This window comes from Ornithorhynchus anatinus, chromosome 7 (genome assembly GCF_004115215.2).
Source record: "Ornithorhynchus anatinus isolate Pmale09 chromosome 7, mOrnAna1.pri.v4, whole genome shotgun sequence".
NCBI classification, from domain to species: Eukaryota; Metazoa; Chordata; class Mammalia; order Monotremata; family Ornithorhynchidae; genus Ornithorhynchus; species Ornithorhynchus anatinus.
This window is the reverse complement of record NC_041734.1, coordinates 71,856,017-71,876,197: the sequence shown is the minus strand read 5'-3', so window position 1 is coordinate 71,876,197 and position 20,181 is coordinate 71,856,017. Positions and strand designations below refer to the sequence as shown.

General features: G+C 50.0%; 1 protein-coding gene across 1 annotated transcript in view; it reads left to right on the top strand.

The window, feature by feature from the left end:
• Window positions 1-20,181, top strand: part of TNNI1 (troponin I1, slow skeletal type) — a 28,072-nt gene that overhangs the window by 5,883 nt on the left and 2,008 nt on the right. The window contains exons 2-7 of the mRNA XM_029069677.2: window positions 2,244-2,363; window positions 12,395-12,425; window positions 15,236-15,277; window positions 15,559-15,690; window positions 16,844-16,933; window positions 18,884-19,060. Of these exons, the coding sequence (XP_028925510.1) occupies window positions 2,244-2,363; window positions 12,395-12,425; window positions 15,236-15,277; window positions 15,559-15,690; window positions 16,844-16,933; window positions 18,884-19,060 (592 nt within the window). The remainder of the gene's footprint in view (window positions 1-2,243; window positions 2,364-12,394; window positions 12,426-15,235; window positions 15,278-15,558; window positions 15,691-16,843; window positions 16,934-18,883; window positions 19,061-20,181) is intronic.

Sequence of the window (20,181 nt, the reverse complement as noted above, 5' to 3'; positions counted from 1 at the left end):
CTGGTTCTCGGTCCTGAAGTCCCGAAGGTTTGGCCCCGAGGTTCAACCATCCTTCCTTATTGGAGGTTCCATCATCGCCATGGACCTCAGCCCTCCAAAGTCATCATAACTCTTCGGTGGGCTGCCTCCTTCTGCTCTCTTTCCTACTCTTCCATTCAAGGATGTAGCAGTCTTATCCAAGCAGCCCCCAAGTTATTACATCAGAATTTGAACTCGGTTTCCCAGAGTTTCCCGGTTTCTCCCCACCTGGGTTGTCAGCTTGAGAGTCGGTCTTGCCAAGGCCCTGACTGCTGTCATTGGTAAGCCTTTTTCTAGGCCTCTTCTCAAACATTTTTTTAATTGAGCACTTACTGTGTACAGACTACTGTACTAAGTGCTTGGGAGAGTACACTGTAATGGGGATGGTAGACACATTCCCTGCCCACAGTGATTTTACAGTCTAGAGGGGGAGATAGACATTAATATAAATACATAATTTAGGGAATCTTCTCCCTGCTAAGATCACTGCCAAGATTCCTGGGCCATTTCAGCCAACTTTCAATGGCCACTCCAAGGCCTCCCCTTCCCCTTCCCCTTCCCCTCCATTCCCATATGGCCCTGAATCCCCCAGATGAGGGGGGAAAGGTCTCAGATTTGAGATCGGCAGAAAGATCATGGGCAGATCTCCAGACTGGAGGCCCTGGTCTCCCAACCTCCTGACATCTGGGCTAGAAACTCTGGGGCTGGAAAACCCAGATCCTCCCAAATTTCCTCTTTTAGTATTGGGCTAAGGGAGAGTGGAGTGGGCCACTAAAATAAGAGCAGCTGGCCATCAGTCCCTCACAACTCTACCCCAGATTTTCTCATCCCCTACCAAGGCTCACACCCAATGAAAACACTCCTGTGTGGATTTAGGCATGTTCACAGACTGAAGCAGTGTAGCCTAATAGAAAGAACATGGAGCTGGGAGTCAGGAAACCTGGGTTCTACTTCCAGGTCTGCCACTTGCTTGTTGTGTGTCTTTAGGCAAATCATTTAACTTCTCTGTGCCTCAGTTTCCTCAATATGTACTACCCATTTTCCCTCCTACTCAGACTGCAAACCCCATGTAGGACAGGGACTGTATCTGACCTGATTTTGTTCTATTTCCTCCAAGACAATCCAGTACTTGGCACAGAGAAGGGTTTAACAAATGCTGTTACTATTATTACTATTATTTAAATGAGAATATACCCATTCTCCCTCCCCATTAGACTGTGAGCCCCACGTGGAACAAGGATTGGGTCTGATCTGGTTGTACTTTATCTATCACAGCACTTAGCATCGTGCTTAGCATACGGCATTAAGGTCTGGGGTAGAAAGATTCAGAGAAGCAGCACAGTCTTGTGGAAAGAGCCCAGGCCTGGGAGTCAGAGGTCCTGGGTTCCAATCTCAGCTTCACCACTTGTTTGTTATATGGCCTTTGGCCAGTCACTTCACTCTTCTGCCTCAGTTACCTCTTCTGTGAGGCACAAATGGGGATTAAGACTGTGAGTCCTATGTGTGCCAGGGTCTGAATCCAACCCAATTAGCTTGTATCTACCCCATCACTTAGTACAGTGCCTGACATGTAGTAAGTGCTTAAGCAAAAAAAAAAGCTGTGGGGTCTCCCCCCCCCCCATCTTCTGCTTAGTCTCTCAGAAGACAGAGATGAATACGAATGAATGAGTCATTTATATTACGTAATTTATAGATATGTGCACATAACTTCTGTGGGGTTGACAATGGTGTGGAGATGATCAGAAGGTCATGGGTTCTAATTCTGCCTCCGCCACTTGTCTGCTGTGTGACCTTGGGCAAGTCACTTAACTTCTCTGTGCCTGAGTTCCCTCATCTGTAAAATGGGGATCAAGACTGTGAGCCTCATGTGGGTCAGGGACTGTGTCCAACCCAATTATTTTGAGTCCCTCTCAACGCTTAGTACAGTGCCCGGCACATAGTGCTTGACAAATACCATAATTATTATTATTAGTTGTAACAGTAGTATTACTAGTCTCATCAGAAAAATGAGAACCCTGGATGGTGTTGCATCTCAAAGGGTTGTGGTTGAGCTTGTTTCAAATAAACAATGGATGGGAGAATCAAGGAGTGCAGATACCCCTGTATCTGTGCTGCAAGAATGTGTGTGTGTGTGTGTGTGTGTGTGTGTGTGTGTGCGCACAAAAGGGATTGGGGCGGGGGGAGGGGGCCGGGAGGGGGGTGTCCGTAGGCTGTGCTATTTTTAGTCACCAGTTGCAGCTGGAGGAGGATTTTATAGTCTCATCAGTGGCCGGGCCCCTCTCAGTCTGCTGCCCTCCGCCCTCCGCCCCGCAGAAACGCTCCGGGCTACAGTTGCATCGCCTTAGGTAAGTACCTGTTCCCCAATCTCCCCCTCCAGACTTTGGTTCTCCATCTGCCCCCCACACCCCATAAGCTCCTGGGCCCTGAGTCCCCTCTGGGATTTACCAAAATGGACTAGGGAGTTTGCAGGGAGAGTCCCCGGCTCCCAACTTGCAAAAGTGTCCCACCTGTGTGCAGCATCCCAGCCCTGTAAGAAGCACTACACAGTGCCACCACCGCAGCCAAGTGGATGGGCAAAGTCGACGGAGCGCTCTCCAGGCATTCCCTGGGCATTCTTTGGGCATTCCTCGGGTGTTCCCAGGGCATTACCCAGACGTTCTCCAGGCATTCTCTGGGTGCTCTCCGGATGACCCCTGGGCATTTTCCAGGTGTTCCCAGGGCATTCTCCAGGCATTCTCCAGGAGCTCTCTGGGCGTTCCCCAGACGCTTTCAGGGAATTCCCCAGAATTTCTCTGGGGGTTCTCTGAGCATTCCCCGGGCCTTCTCCAGACGCTCTCTGAGTGTTTCGCAGCAGGGTTTTGGGGCCCTTAGGAGATAGTGGCCGTGGAAGAGCCAGGGGCCACGGAGGGGGAAAAAGCCAGATAAGCAGCATGGCCTAGTGTATGAGCACGAGTCTGGGAGTCAGAGGACCTGGGTTCTAATCCCCACTTTGCCACTTACCTGCTGTGTGACCCTGAGCAAATCAATTCAACCTGTCTCCATCTCAGTTTCCTTACCTGTAAAAGAGGATTCAATTCCTGTTCTCCTCTTTAGCTTTCCCAGCTCTTAGTCATGTTTGGTACATAGTAAGCGCTTAGCAAATACCACAGTTATTATTAGGATTACTCAACAGCCCCCTGGTCGTTTGGGACTCTGAGTTAACCCCTTTCCAATTCTTTGAACTTCGATTATTTCGGTGCTGAGACCAGGAGGGCTTTTGGCCGCAGCTCTGCGAACCCCAGCGTCTGAATCGTGCCCCCATCCTGCAGCCCTCTGCCATTCCATCCCAGTCCCCAGGAGCCCCGGCTCAGCTCCGAGTGGTGGGTTGTGGAGGGAGCAAAGATGGGAAGGCAGGGGGAGAGCGATGCTTCCCAAGTCTTTTTTGTTTGGGGGGGGGAGGTCGTCAGGGAGCTACTGTGAGATGACCAGTCACCTCAGTAGTTTTAATAGTGTTTATTAAGCTCAGAGCACCGTGCTAAGTGCTGGAACAGAGGGCACGGATGAGATGTGGCCTAGTGGAAAGACCATGGGCCTGGAAGTCAGGAAACCTGGGTTCTACTTCAGCTCTACCACTTGCCGTGTGTCCTTGGGCAAGTCATTTAACTTCTCTGTGTTTCAGTTTCCTCAATATGTAAAATAATAGTAATTATTATTATTATGGTACTTGTTAAGCATTTACTATGTGCCAGGCACTTTACAAAGTGCTGGGGTAGGTACAAGCAAATCGGGTTGGACACAGTCCCTGTCCCACGTGGGTCTCACAGTCTCAATCCCCATTTTACAGATGAAGTAACTAAGACCCAGAGAAATGAAGTGACTTGCCCAAGGTCACACAGCAGACAGGTGGCAGAGTTGGGATTAGAAGCCATGACCCTCTGACTCTCAGGCCCGTGCCCTAGCCACTACACCATGTTGCAACTGGAATAGGGATTAATAGGAATTAAGTACCCATTCTCCCTCCTACTTAGCCTGCAAACCCCATGTAGGTAGGGACTGTATCTGACCTGCTTTCATTCTATTGCTCCCAGGACTTAGGGATAGGCTTAACAAATGCTATTATTATTATTACCATTATTTAAATAAGGAGAAGATAACCATTCTCCCTCCCCACTAGTCTGCGAGCCCTAAGTGGAACAAGGATTGGGCCTGATCTGTTTGTACTCTATCTAACCCAGCACTTAACACAGTGTTTACCATTCAGTATTATTAGTATTACGAGTCTCATGAGAAAAATGAGCAGCGTGTATGTCTCTGCATCTAACAGGGCTGTGCTTATGCTTGTTTCTGCCGCTGACAATCTTAGAACCATAGAGACAGAAAGCCGCTGACCGGTCCGAGCAGCTGTTGCCCTGCTGGAGGAGTGCTGACTCCGGAGTGCCTGGCTGCCAGCTCTCTGCCCCAGGGCCAGAGAGCCCAGGACTTTGGCGCTGAGCCACGGTGATGATGGAGGGGTGGGGGGAACGGATCCTTTCCTCCCCCTCCATCCTGACCCCCCTCAATATACAGCGGCACTGGGGAGAGGGGATCCAGGAACACGATTCAAGGTCAAACTTTGGAGCCGCTGAAGGATCTATCTGACTCCCAAGTCACTATAGGGGTCTCTATCTCTGTCTGGCTCTGTTTCTGTCTCGGTCTCTCTGCCCTGCTCCCACTGATCCAGGCTCCAGGGGCCTCGTCGTTCCAGGTGGGGGAACTGGTGAGGACCCAATGGGAGATCTTTCCCTTGCCCAGGGGCTGCCAGGCCAACTTGGGACCCAGACCCCATCCCCTTCTCCCCACTCCCTCCATCAGCCCAAGGACTGGTGGCACCAGTGGAGATGGGATGAGTGAAAAGGGGCAAGAAGGGCTCAGAGTAAGGCTCCGGAGTGGTGGGAGCCAGGTGTGCCCATGAAGGAGAGTTCAGAGGGCTGTTTACAAGATGGGGTGACTGATGCCCTGATCCCAGAGAAACGTGAAGCATGGGGCATTCAGTTCAGGGGAAATTTGATCGGTCTCAGGACTGCTAGATTGCCCTGAAGCTGCCCAGGACCCAGAAGAGCCCTTGTCCCTTGGGCAGGGATCCTATCTGGATGGACACTGGGTATGGGGTGCTACTCCCCACTTACTCCTCCCTCCAGGACCACCTTGCACAGCCCCTCTCCCCTGATTTCTGAGGGTATCCACTTCCTTGAACCCACTTCTGTCTCCTCTTCAGGCAGAAGATGCCCCACAGACACTCTGTACACCTTCATCCTCTAGTCACCCTGGGAAAACTGGACCTTTGCCACTGGAGGACCAATGACCCCCACACTCGGCAACCAGCACTTCCATGATCCCTGGATCCAGGGTTCTTTAAATTGGTTCATGTGGTTCATCTTCCCCTGCCGACTGGGGTCCTCGATTCCACAGACCCCAGACTCAGCCCCAGTACCTTCAAATGGCCAGCCTAATGGGGGGTCAGGGCAGCAATAGAGGATGGAGAAAGAGGGTCAGGTCAAGTTTGGATTGACTAGGTAGCCAGGTGAGGCAATCAATAGCCCTGGGATGGCTAATGGGCTACCAGATTCAGGGGCCAGATAGGTGGATGACATTTGTGGTCATTGCTTCTGGGCCCCTCCAAACACCCCCGACCATTAATCTGATGTGGCATTTTTTGCCAGGAGTGATACCCAGACTTGGAGCTCGAGATCCCAACCGTGGTAGGATCCCCACCGGGTAGCGCCACAGGAGGTCCAGGCTGGGGGCAAGGGTATGGGCAGTGCCGCCGCTGCTGCCCAGGAATGGCTGGATTCACTTTGAGGGTGAAGTCAGTCAGTCAGTCAATGGTATTTCTTGAGCACTTACTGTATGCAGAGCACTGTACTAAGCACCTGGGGGAGTACAATTTTCAGTCAATTGTATTTACTGAGCACTTACTGAGCGCTTACTGAAGATGCAGAAGGGAGTGGGAGAAGGGGAAAGGAGGGCTTGGTCAGGTTAGGCCTCTTGAAGGAGATGTGCCTTCAATAACGCTTTGACGCTGGGGAGAATAAATGTCCGATATGAAGAGGGAAAGCGTTCCAGGCTACAGGCAGCAAGTGGGTGAGAGGTTTGTGGTGAAATAGATGAGATCCAGGTACTGTGAGAAGGTTAGCATTAGGAGGAGCAAAGTGTGTGGGCTGGGTTTTAGGAGAGTAGCAAGGTGAGGTAAGAGGAGGCAAGGTGATTGAGTGCCTTAAAGTCAGTGGTAAGGAGCTTCTGTGGCCCTAGCCCCAAGAACCGACAGAGCACAGATGACTAGAGGGAGGAAGGGAGAACCCAGAGCGAATGGAGAGTCACTGGTCCAGAAAGTGCCTGGGGCCTTAAAGGCTCAGAGTAGCAGCCTCTGGGGAAGAAGAGGAGTGTGAGACCCAGGACGGACTGGGAGTGTGTGTACCTGAGTGGGAGAATGTGTGCGTATTCATTCAATCATATTTACTGAGCACTTACTCTGTGCAGAGCACTGTACTTAGCATTTGAAATGTACAATTCATCAACAGAGACAATCCCTGCCCAACAATGGTCTCACGGTCTGAACGGGGGAGAAAGACAACAAAATAAAACAAAACAGAACAAAACAAGTAGTCTGGCATATATATCATCAAGATAAATAGAATGTGTGTGTGTGTGCATGTGGATGTGAGTGCAGGCCATTGTGGGTATGTGCATGTGAGTATGTATGTGAATTAAATGTTTGTGAGTATTGTATAAGTGCTTATGAGAGTGCACGTTTGCATGTGAGAAACAAGATGGACTAGGGGAAAGCATGGGCCTTGCTGTCAGTAAACTGTTCTGACCCTACCTCTGCTTCTTGCCTGCTGGGTGACCTTGGGAAAGTCACTTAACTTCTCTGGGCTTTAGTTTCTACCTTTATGAAGTGGGGATTCAAGACTGTGTCTGACCTGGTTGTTTATCTTTAATTTTTTTCGTGGTATTTGTTAAGCACTTACTATGTGCCAGACACTGTGCTAAGTGCTGGATAGATACAAGCTAATAAGGTTGAACATAGTCCCTGCCCAAATTGGGGCTCCTAGTCTTTATCCCCATTTTACAGATGACCTAACTGAGGCACAGAGAAGTGAAATGAAGGTCACACAGCAGACAAGTGGGAAAGGTGGGATTAGAACCCAGGTCCTTCTGATGCCCAGGCCTGTGCTGTGTCCACTAGACCATATTGTCTCTCAAGTATCTACCCTAGCACTTAATACAATTCTTGGCACATAGTAAGAGCTTAACAACTACTATTATTATTTTGATGATGATGTTTGTCATGATGCTGTGTGTGTGTTTTTGCTTTCACCCTGAGCTGGGTGTTCTGTTTGTTCTTCCAAAGGTATTGGGGGTGGGGAGGAACCCCTTCTACGTTTCCCTGCCCTATCTGTCCCCTTCCCATTCCAGCTTTATAACCCTGACACCTTTTCAGCCCCTTCCCATGGGGTAGGAGGGTCCCTTGGAGGGGTTCAGCCTGTAACTCTCACTCTAGGCTTCAAGGCTCTCCATCATCTTGTTCTCTCCCACCTCTCCTCCCTTCTCTCTTTCTACTGCCCACCCCACACGCTCCGCTCCTCCGCCGCCCACCTCCTCCCCGTCCCCTGTTCTCGCCTATCCCACCGACGACCCCTGGGCCGCGTCCTCCCGCGGTCCCGGAATACCCTCCCTCCTCACTTCCGCCAAACTAATTCTCTTCCCCTCTTCAAAACCCTACTTAAAGCTCACCTCCTCCAAGAGGCCTGCCCAGACTGAGCTCCCCTTTCCCTCTGCTCCCTCTGCTCCCCCTCTACCACCCCCTTCACCTCTCCTCAGCTAAGCCCTCTTTTCCCCCCTTTCCCTCTGCTCCTCCCCCCTCCCTTCCCATCCCCTCAGCACCGTACTCGTCCGCTCCACTGTATATATTTTCTTTACCCTATTTATTTTGCTAATGAGATGTGCATCACCTTGATTCTATTTATTTGCTATTGTTTTAATGAGATGTTCATCCCCTTGATTCTATTTCTTGCTATTGTTCTTGTCTGTCTGTCTCCCCCGATTAGACTGTAAACCCGTCCGAGGGCAGGGACTGTCTCTGTCTGTTACCTATTTGTACATTCCAAGCGCTTAGTACAGTGCTCTGCACATAGTAAGCGCTCAATAAATACTAATGAATGAATGAAAGGAATACTACATATCGGGAGAGGGCTTGCCCCACTTTACTCTGCTGCCCTCTGCTGGCAACTGCAGTGTCTCAACCATCCCAGCCCAGGGTCTCCTACCACCAGCCACCACCGGCTATCTGTACCCTGTACCCTGTCTCCCTCTTCCCCTCCTGGGCCCCTAGCAGTGTTCCGGGGGTGGACACCACCGGCTATCTGGACCCTATCTCCCTCTTCCCCGCCTGGGCCCCTAGCTGTGCCCTGGGTGTGGACACCGGCCAAAAACACAATTAAGGCCTCACACCCTCTAGAGCCAGAAGCGATCTGGAGAAGTGGCCTGGTCCAGCCCTTTGTCTCCAAACCCTCCAGCGGCTACTCCCCATCCCCTCCAGAGTCCACAGGGGGAAAATCAGGACAAAATGAAATCAGAGCTGGGTGTCAAAGAGCATCACTTAACTTCTCTGTGCCTCAGTTACCTCATCTGTAAAATGGGGATTAAGACTGTGAGTCCCACGTGGGACAATCTGATTCCCTTGTGTCTACCCCAGCACTTAGAACAGTGCTCTGCACATAGTAAGCGCTTAACAAATACCAACATTATTATTATTATTAGAAAGCCTGTAACTCTCACAGGCCGACCCAGCCTGGATCACGGAGACCCTGGAGAGAGTGGAGTCAGGGTTCTGGCCTTTGTCACTCAGAACCACCTCTGTCACTCAGAAGCTCCTCTGGCTTCTGCTCTGCCCCTGCATGGAACCAGTCTCTCAGGATGCCGCCTTGAGATGCCGCATCTTCAGTTGTCTGTCTGGGCTCCTCTCTCCAGAGCTCCCTTGCACAGCGACTCAGCAGTGTAAAACTCACATGCCAGGCAAGAAGGCTTCTGGAGGTGCTTCCCAACCCTAGCACTGCAGAGGCACTACAAAGAAATAGCAAGTCCAGAGGGGGCAGTTTGTGTATGGGGTGGGGGGGACGGGGGACGGGGGAGGCGGGAATGTGGTGGTAGGGCTTCCAGAAGGAAATGGTAAGGTGGTAAGGTGCCAAGAGCCTTGCCAAGCCAGGGCCTGTCCCTTGGTCCGTCCTGCTCCAGGGGCTCCTGGGATTGTTCTGGTGGAAGCTGGCTCCCACCCCACTGAGCAAGGGCAGCAAACCATGGAATGTGGAGAGGGTGAGGTGAGGAGAAGGGTGAGTGGGGCAGGTGCGTATCTGTGGTGGCCCCCAGCCTCCGTATTGGCCTGGGATAATAACCAGAAGCCAGCTGTCACTGCCTATCACTACTTCCACCAAGGAAGAATGCACAGGACCCTGATCGTCTGCTTGCCCACACTGTCTGAGTAGAGGCCCAGGGACCCAAGGCTCAGTAGGGATCATCCCTGTGGCCCAAGGGACAGTCTCCCCACAAGATATGAGCCCAGCATATGTGGGGAGGGAGACCCTGCCCCAAGGCCATGGGCCACAGCTCCTGGGAGTATTTTTTTTATTGGTATTTGTTAAGCTCTTACTATGTGCCAGGCACTGTACTAAGTACTGGGGTAGTACAAGTTAATCAGGTGGAACCCAGTCCCTGTCCCATATAGGGCTTTCAGTTTTAATCCTCATTTTACAGAGGTAACTGAGGCCCAGAGAAATGAAGTGACTTTCTCAAAGTCACACAGCAGATACGTGGTGGAGTGAGGATTAGAACACAGTTTCTTCTGACTCCTAATCCCGTGCATTATCCATAGGGCCATTCTGCTTCCTGGTGTAGGGAAACCATCCGCCGACACAGACCTAGTGATGGAAAGTCCCTCAAAAGCCAAAGGAATGGGAGCCATCAAAATTAATTAACTGCCCAAATCAGGTTGAGTTAATCTGGGAAGTCTTCTGGAGGGACGTGACCTTTTAGTAGATTTGGGAAGGAAAATTGCAGTTTGGTGAAGAGGAGGAAAGAACAGGGGCTGTGGCCCGGTCACAGAGGAATTGCCTGGCTGGGGTGGCAAGAGGGAGTAGCAAGGGAGGAGGGAAGGGATATGGGGTTATGAGGGGATGTGAGCAATGCATGGTAGGCCTGAAGCCCAGTGACAGGAGTTGCCTAAACTGGCTCTGTCCTGGCCATTATTCTAGGGGCGAGTCACAACTCGGGTTTCTCTCTAAACTTGCCTGGGACCATGACTTGGGATAAGTAGGGCCATAAAAGGTCTAATTTTGGCTCAACGGGCCTGAAGCATTTCAGGAATTTACTAGCTGTCTCTGGCCCTCCAGCCCACTCCCCTGAGCCCTAGGGAGGCAGTTAGGGCTGTGACCCTAGCCATCACTCACTTTCCACAGCCGGGAAGCACAGGGGGATGGGATTAGGGCTCCCTAAAGGAAAGAAGACTACCCTAGGGGTGGACAAGGTGAAGGCAGGGCAAAACATCCCCAGACAGAGGATAATAATGGTATTTGTTAAGCTCTTACTATGTTCCAAGCACTGTAATACATACATCTGCACAGAGATCCCTTTTCCACATGGAGTTCCAAGTTTTACAGAGAGAAAGAAGAGGAGTTCAATCAATCATCATTAATCGTATTTACTGAGCAGTTACTATTTGTAGACCAGTGTACTAAGTGCTTGGGCGAGCACAATAAAACAGAACTAGCAGGCACGTTCCCTGCCCACAATAACCTTATAGTCTAGAGTGGGAGACAAACCTTAATGTGAATAAAATCCCCATTATTTGGCACAGAGAAGTTAAGCAACTTTCCCGAAGACAGAGTAAGTACTGCAGCCAGAATTAGAACCAAGACTCCAGACTCTTTCTCCTATGGCACTGCTCTTCTCCCTCAGTATTAATAATTGTGGTATTTAAGTGCTTACTATGTGCCAGGCACTGTTCTAAGCTCTGGGATGTATACAAGCAAATCAGGTTGGGTAATGTCCCTCCAGTCCGCCTCTTCCCCAGACACCAGCCAGTCACCAGTCTTTACCTGGCCTAGGGCCACAGCTGAGACCCAGCCACAGGTGCCCATTCCGTGGGGTGAATAGGGTGAGGGGAAAAGGGATTTGTGACCCACAGGGCTGTTTGGATTGCGCTTAGTACATTGATCTGCACACAGTAAGTGCTCAATAAATACGATTGAATGACCACCCCCCACAGGCTCATTCAAACAATTAATCAATGATATTTGTTTACTTTGTGCTGAGCACTGTACTAAGCCCTTGGGAGAGTACAGTATCACTGAGTTGGTAGACATGTTCCCTGACCACAAGGAGCTTAAAGTGTAGAGGGGGAGATAGACATTAAAATAAATTCTGGATATATACAGAAGTGCTGTGGGGCAGAGGAACGGTTGAGTACCAAGGGCTTAAAGGGTACAGATTCAAGGGCATCCCAGGTCCCTGACAAGACTTGAGGATTTCCGATCTGGGCTGAAAAGACCCAATATATGATTTTCTGACTGGCAAATTCTGTGAAGCTTTTCCCCTTTATCCTCCCACCCTCCAACACACACCAAGGCCCTGTCTTCTTTTGCCCCACCCACAAAATGAGCACCTGGCCTCTCCCAGCCACCATCTTTAAAGGAATTTGAGAGGATTTGGACCCAAGTACATAGGTCCAGAAGAGAGGGTGAGTGGGGTTTCAAAGCCTGTTGTCTCTCATACTTATAGAAGCAGCATGGCCTAGTGGATAGAGCAAGGACCTAGGAGTCAGAAGGACCTATGGTTCTAATCCCAGTTCCACCTCTTGTCAGCTGTGTGATCAAGGAAACTCACTTCACTTTTCTGTGCTTCAGTTACCTCATCTGTAAAATGGAGACTAAGACTGTGAGTCCCGTTTGAGACAGGATCTGTGTCCAACCTGATTTTCCCATAACCACCTGAGTGCTTAGTACAGTGCCTGGAACATAGTATGTACTTAACAAGTACCATTATTATTTGTAATAATTAATAATAGTAATAATAATAAAGTGGGACAAGGACTGGGTTCAACGTGGCTATCTTGTATCTATCCCAGTGCTTAGTACAGTGTTTATCCCCCAGTATACATTTTAACAAATATAATAATAATAACAATAATCATAGTAATAATAAGATGGAGAGGTAAGAGGTTTGTCTGGGAAGGCTTCTTGGAGGAGATCGCCGATCACTGTCAATGCTGACCACATTTTTTCTCTGCCCGAGGACACAACTGTCAATGTGGTGATTTGTTCACGTGATATTTCTCTAATAACAATGACATCCATGTTGTTTCCAGATCCAGACCCATCAGCCATCATGCCGGAACTGTAAGTAGCTCTGATTTCCACTTGACTTTTGCATCCCCTTGCTCTCCCACCTTAGGCTGGGAAGTCTGGGCTCATCAGTGACAGCAGTTTGGGTTCCCCAAGTTCTCTCCATAAATGCACATCAACTCCTGACTAGCTCTGTGGATGGGGAGTACAGTGATACAGATGATATAAAATGGGGTGGTCGGTTTGAACCCTGAGTTAGCAGTGGGGGTGAGTCACCCCAGCACGGTCAGGGTGATGGGTCCTGAGGAGAGGGACTGCTGGGGCAGAAGGCCAGGAGAAAGGGAGACTCACAGTCAGTGAGAACACACAACTCTTGTGACAAATAACCCACGAGGTGGAAAATCCACTTGCGAGGATTGACTGCCCCCATGAGCTTCTACAAGTGTTGCCCAGGGAAAGCTGGGCCTTGGCTCTTGGATCAATGCAGTGACATGATTTGATGCGCTATAAGAAGCCTTGGCTGTGGGTCAGGAGTTTCTGGCTAATCAATGGTCAGTGGCAAAAGGGCTGGGGAGAAAGCCGGCAGGGAGAAGAAACAAGGGCTTGTCTCTCCCTTCACCTCTGGCTAGCTCTCTCTTTTTTCCCCCAAGCTCCCCTATGCTGCCCCTCTCTGGGCCTCTCCACCCTCAGGTCCTTCCCAACTGACGCCTCTGGTGATGATCATGATGATATTTGTTAAGTGCTTACTATGTGTCAAGCACCGTTCTAAACGGCTGCTGCGGTAAATACATGCTAATTAGGTTGGACACAGTCCTTGTCCCACATGGGGCTCACAGTCTTAATCCCCATTTTATAGTTGAGGCACAGAGGAAATGGAATAACTTGCCCAAGATCACACAACAGAGAAGTGAAGGGGCTGGGATTAGAAACCAGGTCCTTCTGACTCCCAAGCCCATCCTCTATCCATTAGGCCCACGCTGCTTCTCACAAAGTGACAGTAGTCCAAGAATTTTGCACATGGATTGAGAAAACCAGCATGGTCTCATGAAAAGAGTGTGGACTAGGAACCAGGAGACCTGGATCTAGTTCTGGCTCTGCCTTCTCCTTCCCTGCTGTATGACCTTGGGTGAGCCACTTAACTTCTCTGGACCTCAGTTTCCTTATCTGTAAAATGGTAATAAAATACTTATTCTCCCTCCCTCTTAAACTGTGTCTAATCTAATTACTTTTTGTGTACCACAGCATTTGCACATAGTAGAAATTTAATAAATGCCATCGTTATTAAATTCCAAATTTCCCAGGTCCCTAGCCACCCACCTCCTGTCGGACCTCCCTCTCCGAAGCTTAGCCGGACCCCGTCTCGTCGGTGCCAGGGAAGACTGGAAGGATGATTGACATGAGAAGGTTTTTTTTCCTTTCATGACAATTCTTAATTGGCCAACTGCCAGGTTCTTTTTTAGACCTGCTCTAGTTTTGGTGAACTACTGTCTGTGGACACCAGCCAGAGATATTCTGCGTAATCAGTCTGTAGAATTCTTCTTCATCCTCACTCTTTTGTTCTTCTCTCCTCTCTCTTTTTCCTTCTCTGAATGGATCTCTGAAGGGAGGTAAGAGATTTGGGAATTGGGGGAGGAGGAGGGATGAGGGGTGCAGAAGGGGGAGAAGGGGCATGGGGAGGGGTCTCTTTACCCCATTGTTATACCAGAGTGCACCACCCCCACCCCCCGCAATCTTCGAATGGTGTTTGTAAGCGCCTCATGAGTGGGAAACGTCTCTATCAACTCTGTTATATTGTACCCTCCCAAGTGCTTATTGCAATGCTCTGTATCCAGAAAGTGCTCAATAAATGCCATTGATTGATTGTAGGTAAGGGTCATTCATTCATTGAATAGTATTTATTGAGCACTTACTATGTGCAGAGCACTGTACTAAGCTCTTGGAATGTGCAATTCGGCAACAGGTAGAGACAATCCCTGCCCAATGATGGGCTCACAGTCTAAATGGGGTCCTGTGACTTTGGTCTCATAGAGAAGCAACGTGGCTTAATGGAAAGAGCACAGGCTTGGGAGTCAGAGGTCATGGGTTCTAATCCCGACTCTCCCTCTTGTCAGCTGTGTGACCTTGGGCAAGTCACTTAGCTTTTCTGTGCCTCAGTTACCTCATCTGTAAAATGGGGATTAAGACTGTAAACCCCACGTGGGACAATCTAGTTACCTTGTATCAACCCCAACTCTTAGAACAGTGCTTGGCACATAGCAAGTGCTTAACAAATAGCAACATTATTCGCATCTTGAAGATAGAGAGAAGGGTTTGAAGTCATCCCCTGGATGGGTCCAGAAAGAATCAAGGGGAGATCCTGGGGAAGATCTCCTGAACAAGGAAAGGAACACAGATAGTGAACAGGGGAGTCGCTTTTGGGAAAACCACAAAGCTTGTGGTTGGAAACCAATCGATCTAACAATGGTATTTATTGAGCACTTACTGTGTGCAGAGCACTCTACTAAGCACTTTACCATTCGTGGAGATAATGGCTACTGCTTAGTAACCAAGGGCCAGAGCCTGTCACGTGAAGGTGGGCAGAGCTGGGGCGTGGAGAACTTGGCTGTTGGAGGGTGACTACCGAGGAAGGATGCTGCTGTTAACAGCCTCAGGGATTCGTTTTCTTTGAGGAGTTGGCTGAAGTGGGGACTCTGATAGCGCCGGGAAGGAGGTTAGTTTTAGCGTCTTAAGTACAGAAGAGCATTCTGGGAATTGGCTTGCCAATGACCTGTCCACCTACCCCCATTTCGGAATTTGTGGAGTTGTTGGCAGGTTGGGTGAGGGAGTCACCGACCTGCCTCTCCCTTCCCTTCTGTTTTGCTCAGAGGAAATCCAAGATCACGGCTTCACGCAAGCTCCTGCTAAAGGTGAGTCCACTCAGAATTGTCTGCCCAATCCAGGGGGTCCCTGAGAATGAGGTGGGGCTGGGATGGAGGGCTGAGGAGGGGTCAGGGTCTCGGAGGGCTAATACCCCAGATGTCTCTTGGGTGAGGCAGGGGGGAGGGGAAAAAGGGTGGGCTGGGGAGAAATAAGGGAGGGGAGGAGGCTGAAGCTGGGATTGGCTGAGGGGAGGGGCAGGCCCAAGGAGGGAGGTCCTAATCAGATGGGGCCCATCCTTCAGTGGGTTCTCTGCTCCTGTGTGCTCTAGAGCTTGATGCTGGCCAAAGCTAAGGAGTGCTGGGAACAAGAGCACTTGGAGAGGGAAGCTGAGAAGGAGCGCTACCTCGCCGAACGGATCCCAACCCTCCAGACCAGGGGACTGTCCCTCAGTGACCTCCAGGTAAGCCGCTGCCCACCCCAGGGGAAGTTGGGGCACGGGCATAGCTGTCAGGAGAGGTGGAGGTTCCAAGGTTCCAAGGTGGCAGCTAGGTTTCCATGACTGCCCTCTTCCTACAACCCCTCTTCCTTAACTCTACTTCTTCCTACCTGGGATTTCTTCCACCAGATAGAATGAGCACTTCTTTGTAGGGTGGGAAGAGCTTTGATGGAGACACCTGTGTTAGGTTGGTTGCACTTCACGAAGTTGAGTAGCACTCTTCCTGGGAGTTCTGTGCCTTTTCCCATCTGATATCTCACTTTGTTCTCATCCTGTCCCCACAGGGAAGGGAGAGACAGGGCGATTTTACAAGCAAGGAAAACTGAGGCCCAGATTGGCTGAGTGAGGCCCCTGAGTTCACATAGCAAGTTAGGGGCGGAAGAGGGATTAGAACCCAGGAGGCCCCTATTTTCCAGTCCACCTGCCTTTCCTTTGCTGTCAGAGCCCTCCTTCAGGATCTCATTTTTACACCAGACCTTGCCTCATGACCAGCTAAAGCCCTGGCTATGGGGACCCAACTCCCCCTCATTCTCCTCCCAAGCTGCAAAGCCTCTCGGTCAATTAATTAATAGTATTTACTGAGTCTCTGTTCTTTGCAGAACACTGTACTAAGCACCTGGGCAAGTACAATAGAATAGCTAAACATAATCCCTGCCCTCAAAGGATCTTACAAGCTAGTGGAGGAGAATCAGTTGATCCATCATTAGTATTTACTGAACATTTACTCTGTGCAGAGCATTGTACTAAGTGCTTGGGAGAGAGTACAATACTTTTGGATACAGTGGATACTGTTGTGGGCGGAGAACATGTCTACCAAATCTGTTATGTTGTACTCTTCCGAGTGCTTAGTACCACTGCTCTGCCCACATAAACACTCGATAAATATGATTGATAGACATGATCCTTTCCCTCAAGGTGATTACAAACTAGGGGAGGAGAATCAATCAATCAATGGTACGAAGCTCTTGGGAGAGCTCAATAGAGACTCCCTTTCCCCGTACCCCCAACCTAGGTGCCCAATGGCCCCCAACCTCCCCCCACACACACACACCCTCTCCTCTCTCAAACCTAATTGGGCTGCTCCACCACCAGTTTCCTTCTCTCCGTCCCCCACCAGGACTTGTGCCGGGAACTGCATGAGAAGGTGGAAGTGGTGGACGAAGAGAGGTACGACATCGAGGCCAAGTGCGTCCACAACACCCGAGAGGTGAGGGTCCAGGGCCAGGTGGCCAGAGACCTCGGCCGGCTGATCAGCCCAGTGATGATGATGTCGATAATGGAAGTGGGGAGGATGAACCTCCATCCTGGAGCTTCAGACCTGAGAATCTGCACAGGAGGGAGTCAATTTCAGTGCTGGTGGCATGTGTGCTGTCTCCTTCCTGTTTTGTTTTGGTCGTGTTTTGGCTGGGGCCTGAGATGTCACAAGCGAATGGGCGGGAAGGGGCATGGCCCATTGCCACTAGCAAATGCCACCTCCGCCCCTGTTAGCTGGGTACAGAGTTGGGCCTAGAACGCGGGTCTCCTGAATCTAGGAGCACAGCTCTCTCTCCTCAGTCTGGCAAACATGACCTCAGGGGGCAGGTCTTAAGGACCCCTCTGAGGCATCTTCAATCTAAACTTCTGCACCATTAGATAGATGCTGGCAGGTTCTGAACTGCAGCGTGAGCTTGTAGAACCAATTGGTTCTAATCCCAGCTCTGTTGCTTACCTGCTGTATGACCTTGGAAAAGTCACTTAACTTCTCTATGATTTAGTTTCCTCAACTGTAAAATGGGATTTCAATACCAGTTCTTCCTCCTACTTAGAATGTCAGCCCCAACCCCAGGACTTAGAAAAGTGCTTGACACATACCATTAAAAAAAACCCACAAAAACAACTCTTTCCCACAAGGCCAGGGATGAGAGTAACTCTTTAGACCACAGATTCCCAACCTACCAACCTCCAGAGTTGGTAGGTATCTGCACCTGACTAAACAAACACTCAGCACAGATTTCCAAAATAATGATGGCTTATTAATAATGATAATAATAATAATAGTATTTAAGTGCTTACTAGGTGTCAAGCACTGTTCCAAGTGCCAGAGTAGATACAAGCTAATCAGGTTGGACACAGTCCCTATCCCACATAGGACTCACAATCTTAATTCCCATTTTACAGGTGAGGTAACTGAGGCACAGAAAAGTAACTTGCCCAAGGTCTCATAGCAGACAAGTGGTGGAGGCAGGATTAGAACCCATGTCCTTCTGACTCCAAGTCCTGTGGTCTCTCCACTAGGCCATGCTGCTTCCCATATTAAGCGCTAGTTATGTGCCAAGCTCTGGGAAAGGTACAAAGAAGACAGATCAGGCCCAGTCCTTGTTCCCCCTGGAGCCCATGGTCTCATAGGTCATGAAAGCAGGTATTTTAGCCCCATTTTGCAGTCTAGAGAGGTTAAGTGATTTGCCCAAGGTGACCTGGCAGCTCAGTGGCAGGGCTTAGTTTAGGATCTGCGTCTTCTGACTTCCTGTCCCCACTAGGTCACTTTGCCACTCTTCCAGGACAAGAACCAGCTGATTTCCTGAGTCTAAGCTCCTTTTCCCCTAGGGGCACCTCAGGTAGTAAAGTAAATTATTTATAATAATAATAGTGGTATTTATTAAACACTTACTATGTGCCAACCCCTGAGGTAAATACAATACAGTCAGATCAGACAGTCCCTGTTCTACATGGCACTTAGTTCAGTGCTCTGCACATGATAAGCGCTCAATAAATGATTGAATGAATAAATGAATGAATGGGACTCACAGAAAGATGGGCAACAGATACAGATGAGGAAACTAATGTGTAGAAAGGCTAAGTGACTTGCCCAAGGTCACACAGCAGATAAGTGTCAGAGTCAGGATTAGAACTCAGGTCTCCTGATTCCCAGGCCCATGCTTTTTCTCCTAGGCCACATTGCTGCCTCTTTTTTTGCTGGCAGAAAGCAGGATTTCCTGTTGGGAAGCGGGAGAGTGGTTGTTTTCTCAGTTCGTGGTCTGCGGTTCCCAAGGTCTCAGCTTTCTGCAAGGCACAGGAGGTTGTTGGAAGAAGCAGGTGGGGCCGGACCTCGTCTGGCAGTGAAGCTTGTGCTGCAGTTTCCAACCTCTGGGTGCTGGATCTCTCTCCCTTTCCCATGCAGATCAAAGATCTGAAGCTGAAGGTGCTGGACCTGCGGGGGAAGTTCAAGCGCCCCCCTCTTCGCCGGGTTCGGGTCTCAGCTGACGCCATGCTCCGGGCCCTGCTTGGCTCCAAGCACAAGGTGTCCATGGACCTGAGGGCCAACCTCAAGTCGGTCAAGAAGGAGGACTCAGAGAAGGTGGGAGTCACTGCCAACCACCCTTGAGCTTTCACTGGAAATGAGCAAGGGGAGGGGCCACAGGATGAGGGCGGGGCCACCCACGCAGTGCCAAAGGAACCACAGTGTACCTCCTTACTCATCCAAGATTACTTCCCTTGTCCCCTCTCCTGGTGAGTTTCAGATTCACCTCATCACAGATCCCCAACTCTAGCAAAGCCATCAGCCCTCCCTAGGTGTAGAAAGGAGGATCACATGTTGGGGGCTCATTAGGTAACTGGGGAGGTTCTCATTCTGGGGAGAAAGCTGCCAACTCCACCCCCACCCCTGCCTCTTTCCTAGGTGTCACGGCTCTGACTCCTGACAACCATAGAGTGGCAGGATCCGGGAGCAGGGCAGGGTTGAGGCAGGAAAGGAGTGTGACCTTCTCCAGGGATTAAAGTCCTGTTTGCCTGAGGACTGGGTTTATGGGCCTGGGTAGCCAGGATCTAAGCCAAAATCTGAACAGTCCGGAGAGCTCAGAAAGTGTAAAACAGAGGATTGAGGTCATGGTAGAGGGCACAGAGAGTCCCTGCCTGGAGAAATACCCAGGCTAATGGGTGACAGGTCAGGCACTGGGACCACCCAAGCCCATAAAGACAGACAGGGACAGAAAGGACAGCCTGCATTGAAGGGGAGGAGAGGAGTTGGTCGTGGATTGATTGGTCAGAGAAGAGAGAGGTGGATTGTGGATTGGTGAGTGAGTCAATTGTATTTATTGAGCACTTACCGTGTGCCGAGTACTGTACTGAGTGCTGGGGAGAGTACAGTATAATAATAAACAGATACATTCTCTGCCCACAGTGAGCTACCAGCCTAGAGGGGGAGAGAGGCGTTAATATAAAATACATTACAGATATGTACTCAAGTGCTGTGGGGTTGGGAGGAGGGATGAATAAAGGGAGCAAGTCAGGGTGGTGCAGAAGGGAGTGGGAGCAGAGGAAAGGAAGGCTTAGTCAGGGAAGGCCTCGTAGACAAAATATGCCTTCAATAAGGCTTTTAAGTGGGGGATAGCAATTGGTCATTCACTCATTCATTCAATCATGTTTACTGAGTGCTTGCTGTGTGCAAAGCATTGTACTAAGTGTTTTGGAGAGTACAGA